General features: G+C 35.4%; 1 protein-coding gene across 5 annotated transcripts in view; it reads right to left on the bottom strand.

The window, feature by feature from the left end:
- USP34 (ubiquitin specific peptidase 34) overlaps positions 1–17,939 on the bottom strand; it is a 251,930-nt gene that overhangs the window by 176,176 nt on the left and 57,815 nt on the right. For all 5 annotated transcript variants that reach the window (XM_046661136.1, XM_046661132.1, XM_046661134.1 and 2 more), the window contains exons 6-8: positions 14,526–14,593; positions 11,690–11,882; positions 10,508–10,569 (exon numbers count right to left, since the gene is read on the bottom strand). In XM_046661136.1, coding sequence (XP_046517092.1) covers positions 10,508–10,569; positions 11,690–11,882; positions 14,526–14,593 — 323 coding nt within the window. The remainder of the gene's footprint in view (positions 1–10,507; positions 10,570–11,689; positions 11,883–14,525; positions 14,594–17,939) is intronic.

The raw sequence follows: 17,939 nt of genomic DNA, 5'->3' as shown, positions 1-17,939 counted from the left end.
TCTCAAGAAGGCCCTCATACTTGAAAAAAGTCGGGGGACAACTACAACACCCTGACAAGAAGATAGGTAGGCAAAACCAGAAAATTGGAGCTGTCTATCAGAACAGGTTAGCAAACAATTATAACATTAAAGGTAAAGGAAAAGATGAAAAATAAATATAATCTCCTCATTTTAACCACAAACTCAGAAAACAAGATGGAATAAGATGTGACAATAATAACTTAAAACATGAGGAGGAAAGGGATGGAATCAGTTTAGTCTGAGGAAATAAGAGGCTATCGTAAAATGGACTATCGTACGAGATTTTTTATACTAATCTCATGGCAACCACTAAACAAATAATTAGAACAGAGACACAAATGATAAGTAAAGAGAAAACTAAGAAAAGCACCACAGAAACCTACCTAACCAAAGTGGTTGCCCAAAATACACAGAACGAGAAAGAAAGGAAATGCAGAAGCAGCAGAAAATGCTTGATAAAATTACAGTGGAGCTGGCCCAGTGGCACACCAGTTAAGTGTGCACGTTCCACTTTGGCGGCCCGGGGTTCACCAGTTTGGATCCTGGGTGCAGACATGGCACCGAGTGGCAAAAGCCATGCTGTGGTAGGCGTCCCCCATATATAGCAGAGGAAGATGAGTACGGATGTTAGCTCAGGGCCAGTGTTCCTCAGAAAAAAAGAGGAGGATTGGCAGATGTTAGCTCAGGGCTAATCTTCCTCGGTGGGAAAAAAAAAATGCAGCATTAAGCTCTCATATATCAATAAACAAAGTAAACATAAATGGATTGAATTCTCAAAACAAAAGACACAAAATGGCAGGATGGATTAAAAAACAAGACTTAACAATATGCTGCCTCCAGGATACACATCTCGGGTGCAAAAAAGCACAGGCTCAGAGCAAAGGGATGGAAGATGATACTCCAAGCTAATGGCAAACAAAAGAAAGCAGGTGTTGCCACACTTATATTAGACAAAGCACACTTCAAGATAAAACAGGTAAAGAGAGACAAAGAGGGGCAGTATATAATGATCAAAGGGACATTCCATCAAGAAGAAATAACACTTATCAATATCTATGCACCCAATACAGGAGCAACAAAGTACATAAAGTAACTATTAATCAACCTCAGAGGAGATTATTAACAACCACACAATACTAGGGGACCACAACACACCACTTACATCAATGGATAGATCATACAGACAAGCAAAAAGGAAATAGTGTAATCAAATGAAAAACTAGACCAGATGGACTTTACAGATATATATGTAACAGTCCATCCAAAAACAGCAGAATACACATTCTTCTCAAGTGCGCATGGAACATTCTCAAGGACAGACCATATGTTGGGAAACAAGGCAAGCCTCAATAAATTTAAGAAGATTGAAATCATATCAAGCATCTTTTCCAACCATAATGCTATGAAACTAGAAATCAACTACAAGAAAAAAGCTGGGAAAGGGACAAAGATGTGGAGACTAAACAACATGCTACTGAACAGCCAATGGATCACTGAAGAAATTGAGAGATCAAAAAATATTTGGAGACAAATGAAAAGGAAAACACACTATACTAACTCATATCTGATGCAGCAAAGTGGTACCAAGAGGGAAATTCACAGCACTACAGGCTTACCTCAACAAACAAGAAAAATCTCAAATAAGCAACCTTAAACTACACCTAAGAAAACTGGAAAATGGAGAACAAAGCCCAAACTCAGCAGAAGGAGGGAAATAATAAAAATTAGGCCAGAAATAAATGAAATTGAAACAAGAAATACAGTAGAAAGGATCACTGAAACAAAGAGCTGGTTCTTGGAGCAGATACACAAAACTGACAGGCCCTTAGCAGGACTCACTAAGAAAACAAGAGAGAACGGGCCAGCCCTGTGGCCAAGTGGTGAGGTTCGCACGCTCCGCTGCAGGTGGCCCGGTGTTTCGTCGGTTCGGGTCCTGGGCGTGGGCATGGCACCGCTCATCAGGCCATGCTGGGGTGGCATCCCACAAGCCACAACTGGAAGGACCCACAACTAAGAATACACAACTATGTACCAGGGGGCTTTGGGGAGAAAAAGGAAAAAAATAAAATCTAAAAAAAAAAAATTTAAAAAAGAAAACAAGAGAGAAGGCTCAAATAAATAAAATAAAAAATGAAAGGGGAGAAATTACAACAGATACCACAGAAATACAAAAAGATTATAAGAGAATACTATGAAAAACTCTGTGAACAAATTGGACAATCTAGAAGAAATGGATAAATTCTTAGACTCATACAACCTCCCAAAACTGAATCAAGAAGAAACAGAGACTCTGAATAGACCAATCCCAAGTAAAGAGATTGAAACAGTAATCAAAAACCTCTCAAAAAATAAAAGTCCAAGACAAGATGGCTTCTCTGCAGAATTCTACCAAACATCCAAATAAGATTTATTACACATCCTTCTCAAATTATTCAAAAAAATTGAGGAAGATAGAACATTTCCTAACACATTCTACAAGGCCAACATCAACCTGATACCAAAACCAGACAAAGGCAACACAAAGAGGGAAAATTACAGGCCAATATTGCTGATGAACATGGAAGCAAAAATCCTCATAAAACTATTGGCAAACCGAATACAGCAATTCAATACATCAAAAGGATTATACACCATAATCAAGTGGGATTATACCAGGGACACAGGGATGGTTAAACATTCACAAATGTGATACACCACATCAACAAGATGAGGAATAAAAACCACATGACCATCTCAACAGATGCAGAGAAAGTCTTTTACAAGATCCAACATCTATTTATGATAAAAACTCTCAATAAAATAGGTGTAGAAGGAAAGTACCTCAACATAATAAAGACCATACTGGACAAATCCACAGCCAATATCATACTCAATGGGGGAAACACTGAAAGGCATCCCTCTGAAAACAGGGACAAAAGTGCCCACTCTTGCCACTCTCATTCAATACAGTAGTGAAGGTTTTGGTCAGAGCAATTAGGCAAGGAAAAGAAATAAAACGAATCCAAACAGGCAATGAAGAAGTGAGACACTCACTGTTTTGCAGACAACATGATTTTATCTATAGAAAACCATAAAGATTCCATCAGAAAACTATTAGAAATAATCAACAACTATAGCAAAGTTGCATGGTACAAAATCGACTTACAAAAATCAGTTGCATTTCTATACTCTAATAACAAACTAACAGAAAGAGAACTCAAGAATACAATCCCATTTATAATCACAACAAAAAGAACCTCTAGGAATAAATTTAACCAAGGAGGTGAAAGACCTATACAAGGAAAACTATAAGGCATTGCTGAAAGAAAAGAGATGATGACATAATGAAATGGAAAGATATTTCACGAATATCGACTGGAAGAATAAGAAAGTTAAAATGTCCATACTACCTAAAGCAATCTACAGATTCAATGTAATCCCAATCAGAATCTCAACGACATTCTTCATGGAAACAGAACAAAGAATCCTAAAACTCATATGGGGCAACAAAAGACCCCGAATAGCCAAAACAATCCTGAGAAAAAAGAACAAAGCTGAAGGCATCACAATCTCTGACTTCAAAATATACTACAAAGTTATAGTAATGAAAACAGCATGGTACCGGTACAAAAACAGGCACACAAGTCAATGGAGCAGAATTGAAAGCCCAGAAATAAAACTGCACATCTACAGACAGCTAATCTTGAACAAAGATGCCAAGAACACAGGATGCAGAAAGGAAAGTCTCTTCAATAAATGGTGTTGGGAAAACTGTACAGCCACATGCAAAAGAATGAAAGTAGATCATTATCTTTCTCCATACACAAAAATACACTCAAAATGGATCAAAGACTTGAAGGAGAAATCATAAAACTCCTAGAAGAAAATATAGACAGTACACTCTTTTGACATCAGTCTTAAAAGGATCTCTTCAAATACCATGTCTTCTCGGACAAGGGAAACAAAAGAAAAAATAAACAAGTGGGACTTCATCAGACTAACAGCTTCTACAAGGGCAAGGAAACCAGAATCAAAATGAAAAGACAAACCACCAACTGGGAGAAAATATTTGCAAATCATATATCCAACTAGGGGTTAATCTCCATAATATATAAAGAACTCACACAACTGAATAACAAAAAAACAAACAATCTGATGAAAAATGGGCAGAGGATATGAAGAGACATTTTTCCAAAGAAGATATACAGATCACCAATAGGCACATGAAAAGATGTTCAACGTCACTAGTCAACGCACTAGATCACTAGGGAAATGCAAATCAAAACTACCCTTAGATATCACTTTATTCCCATTAGAATGGCTATAATCACCAAGACAAAAAATAACAACTGTTGGAGAGATTGTGGAGAAAAGAGAACCCTCGTACACAACTGGTGAGAATGCAAACTGGTGCAGCCACTATGGAAAACAGTATGGAGATTTCTCAAAGAATTGAACATAGAAATACCATATAATCCAGCTATCCCACTACTGGGCATTTATCCAAAGAATTTGAAATCAACAATACAAAGAGACTTATGCACCCCTATGTTCACTGCAGCATTATTCACAGTAGCCAAGATGTGGAAACAACCCAAGTGTTCATCAACTGATGAACTGATAAAGATGATGTGGTGTGTGTGTGTGTGTATATATATATATATATATATACACACACACACACAATGGAATACTACTCAGCCATAAAAACAGAAAAAATCATGCCATTCACAACAAAATGAATGGACCTTGAGGATATTATGTTAAGCGAAATAAGCCAGACAGAGAAAGACAAACCCCACATGATTTCACTCCTATGTGGGAGATAAACACATGGACAAATAGAACAGTTCAGTGGTTACCAGGGTTGGGAGGGGCTATGGGTACAAGGGGTAAAGGGGAGCATTTACATGGTGACTGACAAATAATAATGTACAATTGAAATTTCACAATGTTATAAATCTTTATAACGTCACTTAAATAAAAAATTCTAAAATATATACTCCATCCTTTGTCTTTTGAAGGACAACAAAAGGAGATTCAAGGACTTTCCTAATAGCTGAGAACTGTAACTGAGCAAGTATAAAATCGGATAACATTATCAATAACAACCATTCAGGGCTCTGGAAACATACATATAATAAGACTCCCAAAAGGACTGACGACAGCAGAAAAAAAAATTCAAAGAAATTAAGGACAAAACATCCCAAACTTGATGAAAAATGTTCATCTATGCATCCAAGAATCACAATAAATTCAAACTAGGAGAGACATGGGAGATCCACACCTAGACGCATAACAGTCAAACTGTTATAAGCCAAAGACCAAGAGAAAAATCTTGAAAGCAACAAGAGAAAAAGAACTAAGCATGTACAAGGGAACCACAATAAGATTAACAGCTGATTTATCAGAAACAAAGGTACAGATCTACACTGGAGTACTGTTTCCATATTTTACTAGAACTAAGTTATTTTTAATCTGAAGTAGACAGTAATAAATTAAGATGTATATTGTAACCTATAAAGAAACCACTGAAAATATAATTTTTTTTTAAAGATTGGCAGCTGAGCTAACAACTGTTGCCAATCTTTTTTCTTTTTTTTTCTTCTGCTCTTTCTCCCCAAATCCTCCCTGTACATAGTTGTATATTTTAGTTGTGAGTTCTTCTAGTTGTAGCATGTGGGATGCTGCCTCAGTGTGGCCTCACAAGCAGTACCATGTCTGTGCCCAGGATCTGAACCAGTGAAACCCTGAAACACCGAAGCAGAGTGAGCGAACTTCACCACTCAGCAATGGTGCTGGCCCCGAAAAAATAATTTTTAAAATATCTTTAAAAAATGAATAGAATTAAAATGGTATACTAAGATATACCGACATACTGCAAAATAAGGCAGCAAAGGAGAAAGAGAAAAACAAAAAAGACAAAAGATGTATAGAAAACCAACAGGAAAACAGCACATGTAAATCCGACCATATAAATAACATTTAGAGTGAATGGATTAAATACACCAATCAAAAGGCAGAGATTGTAGGGTTTTTTTTTTCAATCCAACTATATGCTACCTCCAAGAGACTATTTTAGATCCAAAAACACAAACAGGTTGAAAGTAAGAGGACTAAAAAAGATATACCACGAAAATAGTAAGCATAGTAAAGTTCCCGTTTAATATCAGACAAAATAGACTTTAAGTCAAAAAACGTTATAAAGAGACAAAGAGGGACATTTTATAATGATAAAAGGATGAAATTATCAGGAACATAACTGTAAACATATACAGACCTAACAAAAGTCCCAAAACACATGAAGCAAAAACCAACAGAACTGAAAGGAGAAAAAAAACAATACAGCTAATTATTGACACTCATGGCAGTTAAGTCTATAAAGTCGCTGCACTAAATTTGCTAATACTGAACCCTTGAGTCTCTCTCTTTTTTTTTTAATTATTATCACTCACTCCTTTAATGGGTAAAAAGAGTATGTCAGTAGCATCAAGTGCATCCTAGAGTGGGTTCTCTTTAGAAGAATGACTCAATGCAATAATGTGACTTGCAGTTTGCCTTTGACTGGAAGAAGACAGAGGGTGTGACGAAACGCAAATTTTATCTGATAGCTTTAGGTACACAATCTGTTCTACAATCTATTGCGGAACTCCTCTAAAGACAGACGTTTCACACAACTAAGATTTGTTTTGCCTAAAGTTCACACTTCAGTCAGGGCAAGGCAAGAGACGCTTTTCTCCTATGTAAAAATGCCACCACAGACCACTAGCATCCTTCCCACCACCCCATTCTCTCTGAAAAAAGAGACATGGTTCTCATTTGGGCATTAACAATGATCTTGGTGTTGCTTTCTTTTATTTGGCCCTCTTTTTCTAAAAACTACCTTTTTTTCAAAATTGAGGTATAATTGACATATAACATCATACTAGTTTCAGGTGTACAATAAAGGAGCACCACAGTAAGTCTAATTAACATCTGTCATCACACAGTTACAAAAAAATTTTTTTCCTTGTGATGAGGATTTTTAAGCTCTACTCTCTTAGCAACTTTCAAATAGGCGATACAGTATTATTAACCATAGTCACCATGCTGTACATTACATCCTCATGTCTTATTTCTTTTATAACTGCAAGTTTGTACCTTTTGACTCCCTTCACTCATTTCACACACACACACACACAAACACACCTCTGACAATCTGTTCTCTGTATCTACAAACTTGGGTTTTTGTTTTGTTTTTTTCAAGTCCACATATGAGTAAGATCATATGGTATTTGTCTTTCTCTGTCTGACTTATTTCACTTAGTGTAATGCCCTCAAGTCCGTCCATGTTGTCATAAATTGCAAGATTTCATTCTTTTTTTATGGCTGAATAGTATTTCATTGTATACACATACCACAGAATTGAAGGAAAAAAAAAGACAAACAATATAGCCAATTCTTGTTACTCCTGGCAGTTACCTCCTATAAAGCTACTGCAATGAATTAGCTAATACTGAATCTTTGAATCTTAAATCCCAAAGACAACTTATCTTAGTAGATTCTATTTTCTCTATTTTACAAAACAGAAAATGAGATGCAGAAGTGTTTAGGTAACTTGCCTGAGGCTGCCCCACTAACAGGTGCTAGAGCTGGGATTCACATCCCATCCAACTGGCCCCAAAGACAAAGCTTCTTGCACTAAACTGCACTACTGCCTACAATTTCCATCCTCTGGTCATCTCTGTACCAGTGCTAAAACAAGAATGCAGAGCACCGACTTGTTTGACTTCAGCTGGGAATGTGCATATTATAGGGAGACTCAAATTATTTACTGCTCTATCCATTTCCACAAATGACCATGAAAGTATCACAAGTATTGATTTGGGGGTTACACATAAATTGTGGCAAATAGGCAAATTCACAAATACAGAATCCACAAAATGAAGATCAACTGGAGTTGGAGACTTCAATACCCTACTTTCAATAATAGAACAACTAGGCAGAAAAATCAACAAGGATACAAAAGGCAAATGATACTATAAACTCTTTAGACCTAACCGACATCTACAGAACACTCCATACAACAGAATCAACAGCATTCTTCATCACACATGAACATTCTGCAGTACAGATCAAACGCTAGTCCATAAAACAAGACAAACAGCCCAATTAAAAACTGGGCAAAAAAGTGAACAAACAATTCACCAGAGAAGAAATGGAATGGCAAAAAACCACATAAAAAGATAGTCAAGGGGCCAGCACAGTGACGTAGTGGTTAAGTTTGCACGCTCTGCTTGGGCAGCCTGGGGTTCACAGGTTCGGATCCCAGGTGCAGACCTAGCACCACTTGTCAGGCCATACTGTGGTACCATCCCACATAAAATAGAGGAAGACTGGCACAGATGTTGGCTCAGGGCCAATCTTCCTCACCCCCTCCCCTAAAAAAGATAATCAGTATCATTAATAATTAGAGAACTGCAAAATTACAACCATAATGAAATACCACTTTACACACACTAGATTGGCTATAATAAAAAACACAGATAATAACAAGTGCTGGCAAGAACAGGAGAAACTGGAATCCTCATATGTTGCCAGTGGGAATGTAAAATAATCCAGGTACACTTGAATACACTTTGACATTTTGGTTTTTTTAAGTCAAACATAAAACGACCATTAACAAACCAGCAATCATACTCCTAGGTATCTACCAAGATAAATGAAAACATATGGCCCCAATAAGACTTGTACACAAATGTTTAAAGCAGTATTATTCATACTAACCAAAAGTGGAAACATTGAAATATTCATCAACTGGCATATGGATAGACAAAATGAGTTATATCTACATAATGTAATACCGTACAGGAATAAAAAGAAATGAAGTATGAATTCACATCACCACATGAATCAACTTCAAGAAAAACAGTATACTAAGTGAAAGAAGACAATGAAAAAGACCACTATCATATGATTCCATTTCTATGAAATGTTCAAAATGAGCAAATCTATAGAGACAAAGTAGAATGGGGGGTTAGGAATGAGAAATGACTACAACTGAGGTAAAAGGGATCTTTTTGATTGTGATAATTTCATTGTGATAATAGTAGCACTTTTCAAATTTACTAAAATTCATTGTAAAAACTAGTGAATTTTATATGTATAGTGTCTATACCTTAACAAAACTGCTTAAAAAGAGAGCCAATTCACAGGCTCCAACAATATTTATCACACTTTTTCTACTTGTTCCAATATTCTCACATTGTCTGCATTCTCTTCTCTTCCCAACTTAAACTCTCTCTACCCACTATTCCTCAAAACTTTTGCTCTCCGCCCTCTTTTCTTAACCAGATTTTTAGGATATATATTCCTTAAACTTTTTTGAATAGAATTCCTCCTTCCTCTTTATCCACTATTTCAGCAACATAAAAACCTACCCGGGACGTGTGGGGTTATCACACTGATGATTCTAGGATTGTTTTTCCTTTTTGCAGGGGTTGAGGGGTTGATTACTGCATTGACAATTTTAAGATTCTCTGAGGCAGTCTTGTGGGGCTAGAAGGGTGGGAGTGGGGGCAATGAGGAGTCAAAAGGGAAATCCAGAGCTGTAGTTTTACATACATTGAATATAGTCCATATAACGCCCTGACAGTGTGAAATAGCACTCCTAGTATAACCCAGAATTTATAAAGCTACAGCCAGTTCTGGGCAACAAATTTTAGGAGGACCACTGACAAAGAATGTTGTCAGAGGTGAATGACTGCTCTGGTGATCAATCTAAAAATGACACCATATCAGGAACAACTGGAGGAATGAGAACCCTTTACCCTGAAGAAGAAAAAGAGTAAAGTGACAGAGTCTCTGGCTTTCAAATTCATGAAGAACTGGGTTCAACTGAGTGAGCTCCACAGGGCAGAACTAAGATAAATGCACAAAAGTTAACAGTAAAGCAAAAACATGACTCATTCATGTAATTATGAATTTTCTAACACCTTAAAACTATACAACTCTGATCAAGCAGAAGATATTACTACCCAACTGAGATTAATAAACCAATTTCTATACTGGTTGGATAACTAAATGGAATAAATATTGGAATAAATAAATATTTCTAAGAACTTGTAAAGCCCTAAAGCTATAAAAACTACTACTTTTCATACATGAGCATCAACTTGGTTTTTCTCCATAAAATGTATTGAATGAGGTCTTTTCTTTCTGTGCATCCAGTGTGCTTTCTGAAAACTATCAGTACCATATTCCTTATTACTAAACTCTCCTGTAAATAGTATCCTTTTGCATTTTGTGACAAACAACACTATATGTTGGTAAATGCTTTTAAAAAACAAACATGTTTCAATATATCGGTCTGAAAGCTTATTGAAGACGGTACAAATGAAGCTACAAGGCAAAGAATTTCTAGTAAACATTCAATTCTAATAAAGTCACAATTATATTTATCAAATAAACAGCTAAAGATCAAAATGGTATACTAGGTAAAATGGTATAAACTAATGCTTCTACTTACGTTTCTGTATCTGATACCAATGATTCATTATTGCACACATCATTGAAGGTATGAAGTTGATTCTATAATTAAAGAAATTAAAAGTTTTTTCCAACATTATTCTTATATATGTTAGCAATTGTAAAAAAAAAAAAAAACAAACATGGTTGAAATATGTGGCTCATAATCAATAACCACATCAAAATTATAAAATATTAGATAAACGGATATACACACTTCCCAATTAGTCTGGCTATTTCCTTTATTGTATTAAAACACTAAATAAATTCCTTCCACAAGTAATACTTATGCTTTAGTCCTAGAGAAAACCAAGAACAAAGAAACACTAGAGAAAACAAAGCTGAATAAGGGAAAAATACAAAAATATTAACGCAAGGCAGCTAGTGATATGTCATTACAGACATCAAGTTTTGGGATAAAGCTCCCTAGATAAACACATTTAAGATTTAATTTGAGAAAATGTCGACAAGTATTTTCTATATTTACCAAGTTCAATACATGGGTAAAATCTAGCTACTTCAGAATAACTACACTACAAAAAGAGGCAGGAAATGTAAAGGAGCAAAGCTAATGGAGACCTTGGTAAACCAAAGAATGCATATCCATTCTAAAGGATGCAGCTAACTAGTTAGCTCTAGCAAATTGTTGTTATGCAAGAATATAGATTCAAGGATACCAGGTCTTCCTCTCCACCGCATCCACCAAGAGAAGCCAATAATACAGATTTCTCCCTATTTAAAACAGTATTTGTTACTGTGCAAACCAAACCTAACATTTCCGTTACTCAAATTTGGCCTATGGCCCAATAATCTGTGGCTTCTGCCTGGAAAATGAATTAAGTAACTACTTATAATCTCTTCCAATTGTCTTTCTCTCTGAAAACATTGTTTCTAAATGTAGAAAGCTAAATAGTTTAAAAAAAAAAAACAGTGAAGGAGTTGGACCCTGAAATCAAAGACCCAAGGTATAAATCCTTCTAAATCTAAGCCTCAGTCTCCTTGTATTTAATAGAGAAAATACAGAAATTATTTGTAGGGACCATACAAAGTAATGCATGTAAAATACTGAACACAACTCCTAGCACAAAGAAAGAGCTCCACAAATATGAGATATTATTGTGATGATAATGATAGTCTGGAGGGCAAATAAAAAACGAACAAAAATAAAACAAAGACAGCTTACCGTTATCTGACTTAGTCCAGCCAACCTCATAGTCAAAGTAGGTGACATAAAGTACTTAAATGCAAGATCTAGGCTTTCTTTATCAAAGCATAACGTTGTATCCAATGGTTCTTTCACTGTGCTCCACATTAAGTCAGCCATGTTGCGAGCCGCACTCTGTCTTAACTCTTGATCAGAGAGCTTGCATAAATACCTGAAATGATTCAGAAATAAAATATACACAAAAACTTATAAAATATTTCTAAACGTCATTCAGTAATTCAATAATATTCCTTTGCTCCATACCTCCAAAATGTTTAGTACAGTAGAACCTGGCATCCTGGGATTAACATTCCCAATTTAAACTATCTCTAAGTGATGCTTCAAGGATGGTGACCTGTTAGCAGTGTGTCCTTTGCTGAGAGACCAACTTGAATCAGAAACTGCAAAGAGCCAAGTCATTTAACATCGGATTTGGCACCTCCAGTAAAGCTTTACTCTTCTCTAATACCTGTCATGTATATAGCTCCTATTTTAGTAAATTTCAGCTGACTTAATATAAACAGTACATCTACTCCCTCACACAGCCGAAATTCTTTAAAATGTGTACATTTTAAACATTCTTCTTTTTGGCTTCCAAAACTCTCAGGCCCTGCCTAGTCTATTTGGTTGGTTCCTTGTTCTCTATCCAACCTTTCAACATTAGTGCTCCTCAGGTCTTGTAATGAACTACAGAAAAGCCCCAAATTCCTCCCATCACTTTATATAGAAGTCTCTGAAATGTGACTTTACCACTCTTTCCATCAAGAGGTGTCACCTATTTCTCTATTCCCTTGAATTTGAGCTGTGCCATGAAACCTTCTTTGGCCAATGGGGCATTAAGAGATGTGATACAGTAGAAGCTTGAAAAGCTTTCGAGCTTGCCCTCTCTCGCTGGGAACTCTTCCACCACCAAGAAAAAGAACCTAGATTAGCCTGCTAGATGAAAGAGACATGGCTGATGCCCCAACTGACATCTAGCCAACTGCAAGATGTATATGAGCTCCCCTGTCCTCCCCAAGACCAATCAGCCTGCCAACCACAGGACTTTTTTTACATGAGTATATAAAAAGAATTAAAGAGATTAACAGTGTTTACATGGTATTCCACTGTATTTATTTAGTCAACAAATATATACTATGTTCTAGGCACTGGGGATATAGCAGAGAAGAAAAAATTTCTCCTCTTGTGCAGTCTATGTACAAAGTAAATAAGTAAATGATATAGTTTGTTAGAAAGTGATGACTATTACATAGGAAAATAGCAGCAAAGATGGATTGAGAGTTCTAGAAGGTTGGTCACAATTTTAAGTATGGGAATAGAGAAGGTGTCATTGAGGAGGAGGTGACATTTGAGTTTTGTAAGTCTCAATGTAAGAAAGAAACCTAAGAAGAGGAGGGAGAAAGAATTATATTGACTAGACTTAGAGTATGGACTGTTAGAGTTCTAAGATTGTGTTTCTTGATAATATTTATGAGCTCTTCATACTTTTTCTCGTTCATTCATTTGCAAAGATTTGAGGCCTGCTATTTTCCTGTTACTGGTTAAGTTGTTGGAGAAAGTGTCAGGAAAAGAATCACAGTCATGAGTGCTATGCAAGTAAGGTTACGTGGTAGAGAAGGAATATGAGGCCTTTGTGAAAGGTGACATCTGAAGAATATGAATCAGCCAACTGGATGATAATTAGAAGGACATATTTCAAGTAGGAGGAACATAAGGGCATAGGCCTTGAAGTTGGAAAGAATATGATATATTAAAGAAGCTAGAAGCAGACTGATGTGGAGCATAGTGTGTAAGAGGATATAATTGTGATATGCAGTTGGATAAACAATGGCAGATTATTCAGGATCTTCAAGTTATTGTAAGGAGTTTGGATTTAATTTAGCAGTGGGAATCTACTGAAGGGTTTTAAGCAGATGAGTCATGATGGTTTTTAAAAGATCACTTTGGCCTTTAAGTGGATCATAAATTATAGGGGGGTTGGAGTAGAAGCTGTGAGACCAACTGAAAGGTTAATGCAATTGTCCTGGGAAGAAATGGTTACTTGTACAAGGATTATTTATGGTAATTTTGAAAATTGAATGGATATAAGTGAAAGTGAAGTTGATAAAATTGGTGATTGCAGAGTTTAAGGAAAAAGGGTAGCATCATGGATGACACTCTAACCCCCATCCCCTTGATTTCTCTTTTGTGCTGCGGGTATCATTAACTGAGATGTGAAAGACTGGGAGAACTTAAATATTTTAAGATGTTTGTGGGACATTTAAGTGGCACTGGCAAATGAGCAGCATAAGCTTGTAGTTCAGAACAATATCATTAATTTAGGAGTTGTCAGCATACAGACAGCACTTAAAAACCACAGGAATGAATGAGATCATCTGGGGAGAGAATATAGAAAGAGAATAGAAGTGAGTCCAGGATGGAGCCATGTATCAGTTTGCCTTTGCTGTATAAGAAAACAACTCTCAAAACTTAGTGGCTTAAAATAGCAGCCATTTATTATTTCTCAGTTCTCCTGATAGCTAGCTCTTCTGATCTGGGCTGACTAGGCTAGAACTAGATGCTCCAGGATAGCCTCACTCATGGATGTGGATGTTAGCTCAGGGCTAATCTTTCTCAAAAAAAAAAAAGAGTAAACACTAAGTATAAACCTACACATGTGCATAAAAAAATACTATACACTAAAATGCCAATTAAACTTTTTTCTAGAGGATGTGAGTACAAGGGACTTTCAAAACAATTTAATTCTGTACCATGTTTATAAACTGTTTAAACATTATTACATTGATAATCAGGGGGGAAGATTTTATCAACTTACCTGATAACATAGGTCCTAAAAGGGATAATGTGCTGCATGACAGCAGGGATATGTAGCCATATTCTAATCTACAAAGAAGCATAAAGATGACAATGTATATTGAATATATGAAATACCTATGTCTTTCACTTTAATTAAAAACAAGAGCATTTAGTATTGTGCTGCCTCTAAAACCATACATTTTATCTATTTTTAAAAGAATAAACTAAGAAATAGAATTACACACCTATCAGGGAAGTAATTTAACCTAAACAGTCATGCATCACATAACGACATTTCAGTCAACAATGGACTGCATATACAACAGTGGTCCCATAAGATTAGTACCATATAGCCAAGGTGTTTAGTAGGCTATCCCATCTAGATTTCTAAGTATACTGTGATGTTCGCACAATGACAAAATCACCTAACGACACATTTCTCAGAACATATCCCCACCATTAGCAACAGGTGACTATACATTTTTTATACATATACATAAAATCAACTTGAAAAATTAATATTAGCTTCTTGCCTAAAAGGGAGAACCATCTATCCAAGTAGTATCATCTTACTACATGCTACGCTATATCTCTTTGGAAGGTAGCAACCCAAATACTTGAGCACTAAATTAGTTTAATAAATCATCTTAGTTTTTAATAAACCATCTCATCCTTCCTTCTAAAAAATATGAAATTACCTATGATTTCTAGTCACTTCAGTATCCATCAAAGCAAATATATTTTAGAGTCACACACTGATTACAATATCAACTATTTACTGAATTAAGTTCCAATCTAAGTTATAATGTTTCCTTTTTTCTATACAATATTCCAACCCATTTCTAAATCTAATATGCTTACATTATAGAAGTTTTCTTTTCATAAACAGCGGTTTAAATATAAGAATAAAAATCCAAAGCAAATCATCAAACAACAAACTATGACACTAAGCCTTGACACAGGCAAGGAATACAAATTAAAAACAAGTTTAAAGACACAGAATGTATGGCTTCATTCTAATCTAATCAAAGACATCTACATAAGTCCTATAGCAAATACTATACTAATGATGAAATGTTAAAACTTTTCCTTCTGAGACTAGGAACAAAGTAAGAATGCCTTCAATTCAATTTGAACTCAAGGTCCTAGACAGTGCAGTGCAATAGGCAAGAAACTAAATAGAAGGCAGAGAACTAGAAAAGAATTAAAACCAATATTGCTCTGAGAGGATACGATTATGTAAGTAAAAGATCCAAAATAATTTTCAGATAAACTTTTTTTGGAATTAGTTTAGCAAGATTGCTGCTTACAAAGTCAACACAAATAAATAAATATACACACACAAACTATATTTTATATATATATATTTCTTACATAACAGGAAAACTGAGAAAAATTAAAGAACATGTAAATAAAACATTTACCATTATTTATAAATTAGAAGACTCAATACTGCAGAGATGACAGTTCTCCCCAAATTGACCTTTAGGTTCAACGCACCCAAAGAGGTGTATGTGCAGAATTTTAGGTGCTGATTCCAAAGACAAAGGTCCAAAAAGAGATAACACACTCTTTAAGAATGACAAGGAGTGGAGACGTAATGTACAGCATAGTGACTACAGTTAATAAAAGTGTATTGCATATTTGAAAGTTGCTAAGAGAACAGTTCTTTAAAAGGTCTCATCACAAGAAAAGAAAATGTGTTAACTATGTGTGGTGATGGATGTTAACCAGACTTACTGTGGTGATTATTTTGCAATATATAGACATATCAAATCATTACATTGTACATCTGAAACTACTATAATGTGTCAGTTATAACTCAATAAAAAAGAAATTACAGGGAAGTAGAATTTGCTTTACCAGTTAGCAACACTTCTCATAAAGCTCCAGAAATTACGATGGTGTACAAACAGCACAAGATTAACTAAATGGACTAATGGAACATGCTAGAGATCCCAGACTCAGACACAAAGAAACATGTGATTTATGACAAAAATGGTACTTCAGAACAAAGAGGAAAGGATTGTCTTTGCTATAGTATTAGGCCCAGTGGTTGTCCATATGGAAAAGAAAACGAATCTTGATCCCTCACCCACACCACATACAAAAATAAATTCCAACTGAAGTGCAGATCAAAATGTGAAAGTAAAACTAAAACTTCTAGCATACAGAAAAATATCTTCATGACTTTAGGGTAACAAAGACCTTTTCAACCATAAGTGAAAAACATTAGCCATAAAAAAAAACTTTTGATAAGTTACACACCCTTAAGTTCAATGAACAATCGCTCTTAAAAGACACCAGAGAACGAAAAGCAGACCACAGAGTGGAAGAAGGTGTTAGCAACATGTGTATGTCAGACAAAAGACTTGCATCCAAAACATAAGGAATCTCCATACACCAGTAGGGAAAAGGGGGACAATGTGATTCTTAAAATGGGTAAAAGACTTGAACAGGTACTTCTCAAAAAGTATCCAAATAGCTAATACGCCTATGAAATGGTGTTCAATCTCATTAGTCATTAACAAATGTAAAAGTAAAATGACATTGAGGTACTATTATACATCTATCAGAAATCTCTAAGAGTAAGAATACCAGGTGTTTGCAAGGATGTGAAGCAATGGAACTCTCATTCCTGGTAGAAGTGTAAATTAACATAATCACTTAAGAAAACCTTAGCATTAATGCATAAGATTGAATATACACAAAGCCTATGATGATCAAGAAATTCCACTTCTAGATATATGTCCAAATAAAATGTATGCATATGTGCACCAAAAGACATGGAAAAGAAGGCTGGACACTACACTAATTGCAATAGCCTAAACGGCCATTACCAGTAAAACGGATTGATGCTGGTACATTTTTAGAGAAGTATTATACAACAATGAAAATGAGTAGACTAGAACTACATGAAATATAAATCTCAAAGTTAAACAAAAACAGCCAGACAAAAGAATGCATAGTATGTGATTCTATGTACATGGTTAACAGACAGAACTAAATCATAGTATTTAGGGATGTAAACAGATGATAAAACTATAAAGAAAAGCAGGAAAGTGATCAACATAAAAATATGAATTGTGTTTACCTTTAAGGGCAGAGATGGAATAGGGACTTGGAGGGAGTGTAAGGGAGGCTTCTAGGCAGCTGAAAATCTTTTGCTTCTTGGTGTGGGCAGTGGTTAAAAGAGGTATTCACTCTGATAAATCACTGAGCCATGTATTATCATTATGTGCACTTTTCCGTATGAATGTTATATTTCAAATTTTTAAAAAAGGTTAAAAGATTCAGTTATATAAGAGATACATTACAGGAGATGAAAATAGGTACGCTGTTATCTTTTATTTTGGGATAAACAAAGACACAAATAAAAATTTAAATAAAAATGGCAAGGAAAATGTCAACATCAGAAGGAAAAAATTTTAAT

This window comes from Equus quagga, chromosome 5 (genome assembly GCF_021613505.1).
Source record: "Equus quagga isolate Etosha38 chromosome 5, UCLA_HA_Equagga_1.0, whole genome shotgun sequence".
Lineage (NCBI taxonomy): Eukaryota > Metazoa > Chordata > Mammalia > Perissodactyla > Equidae > Equus > Equus quagga.
Note: the sequence above shows the minus strand (reverse complement) of the source record. Positions and strands in the feature narration are given on the sequence as shown.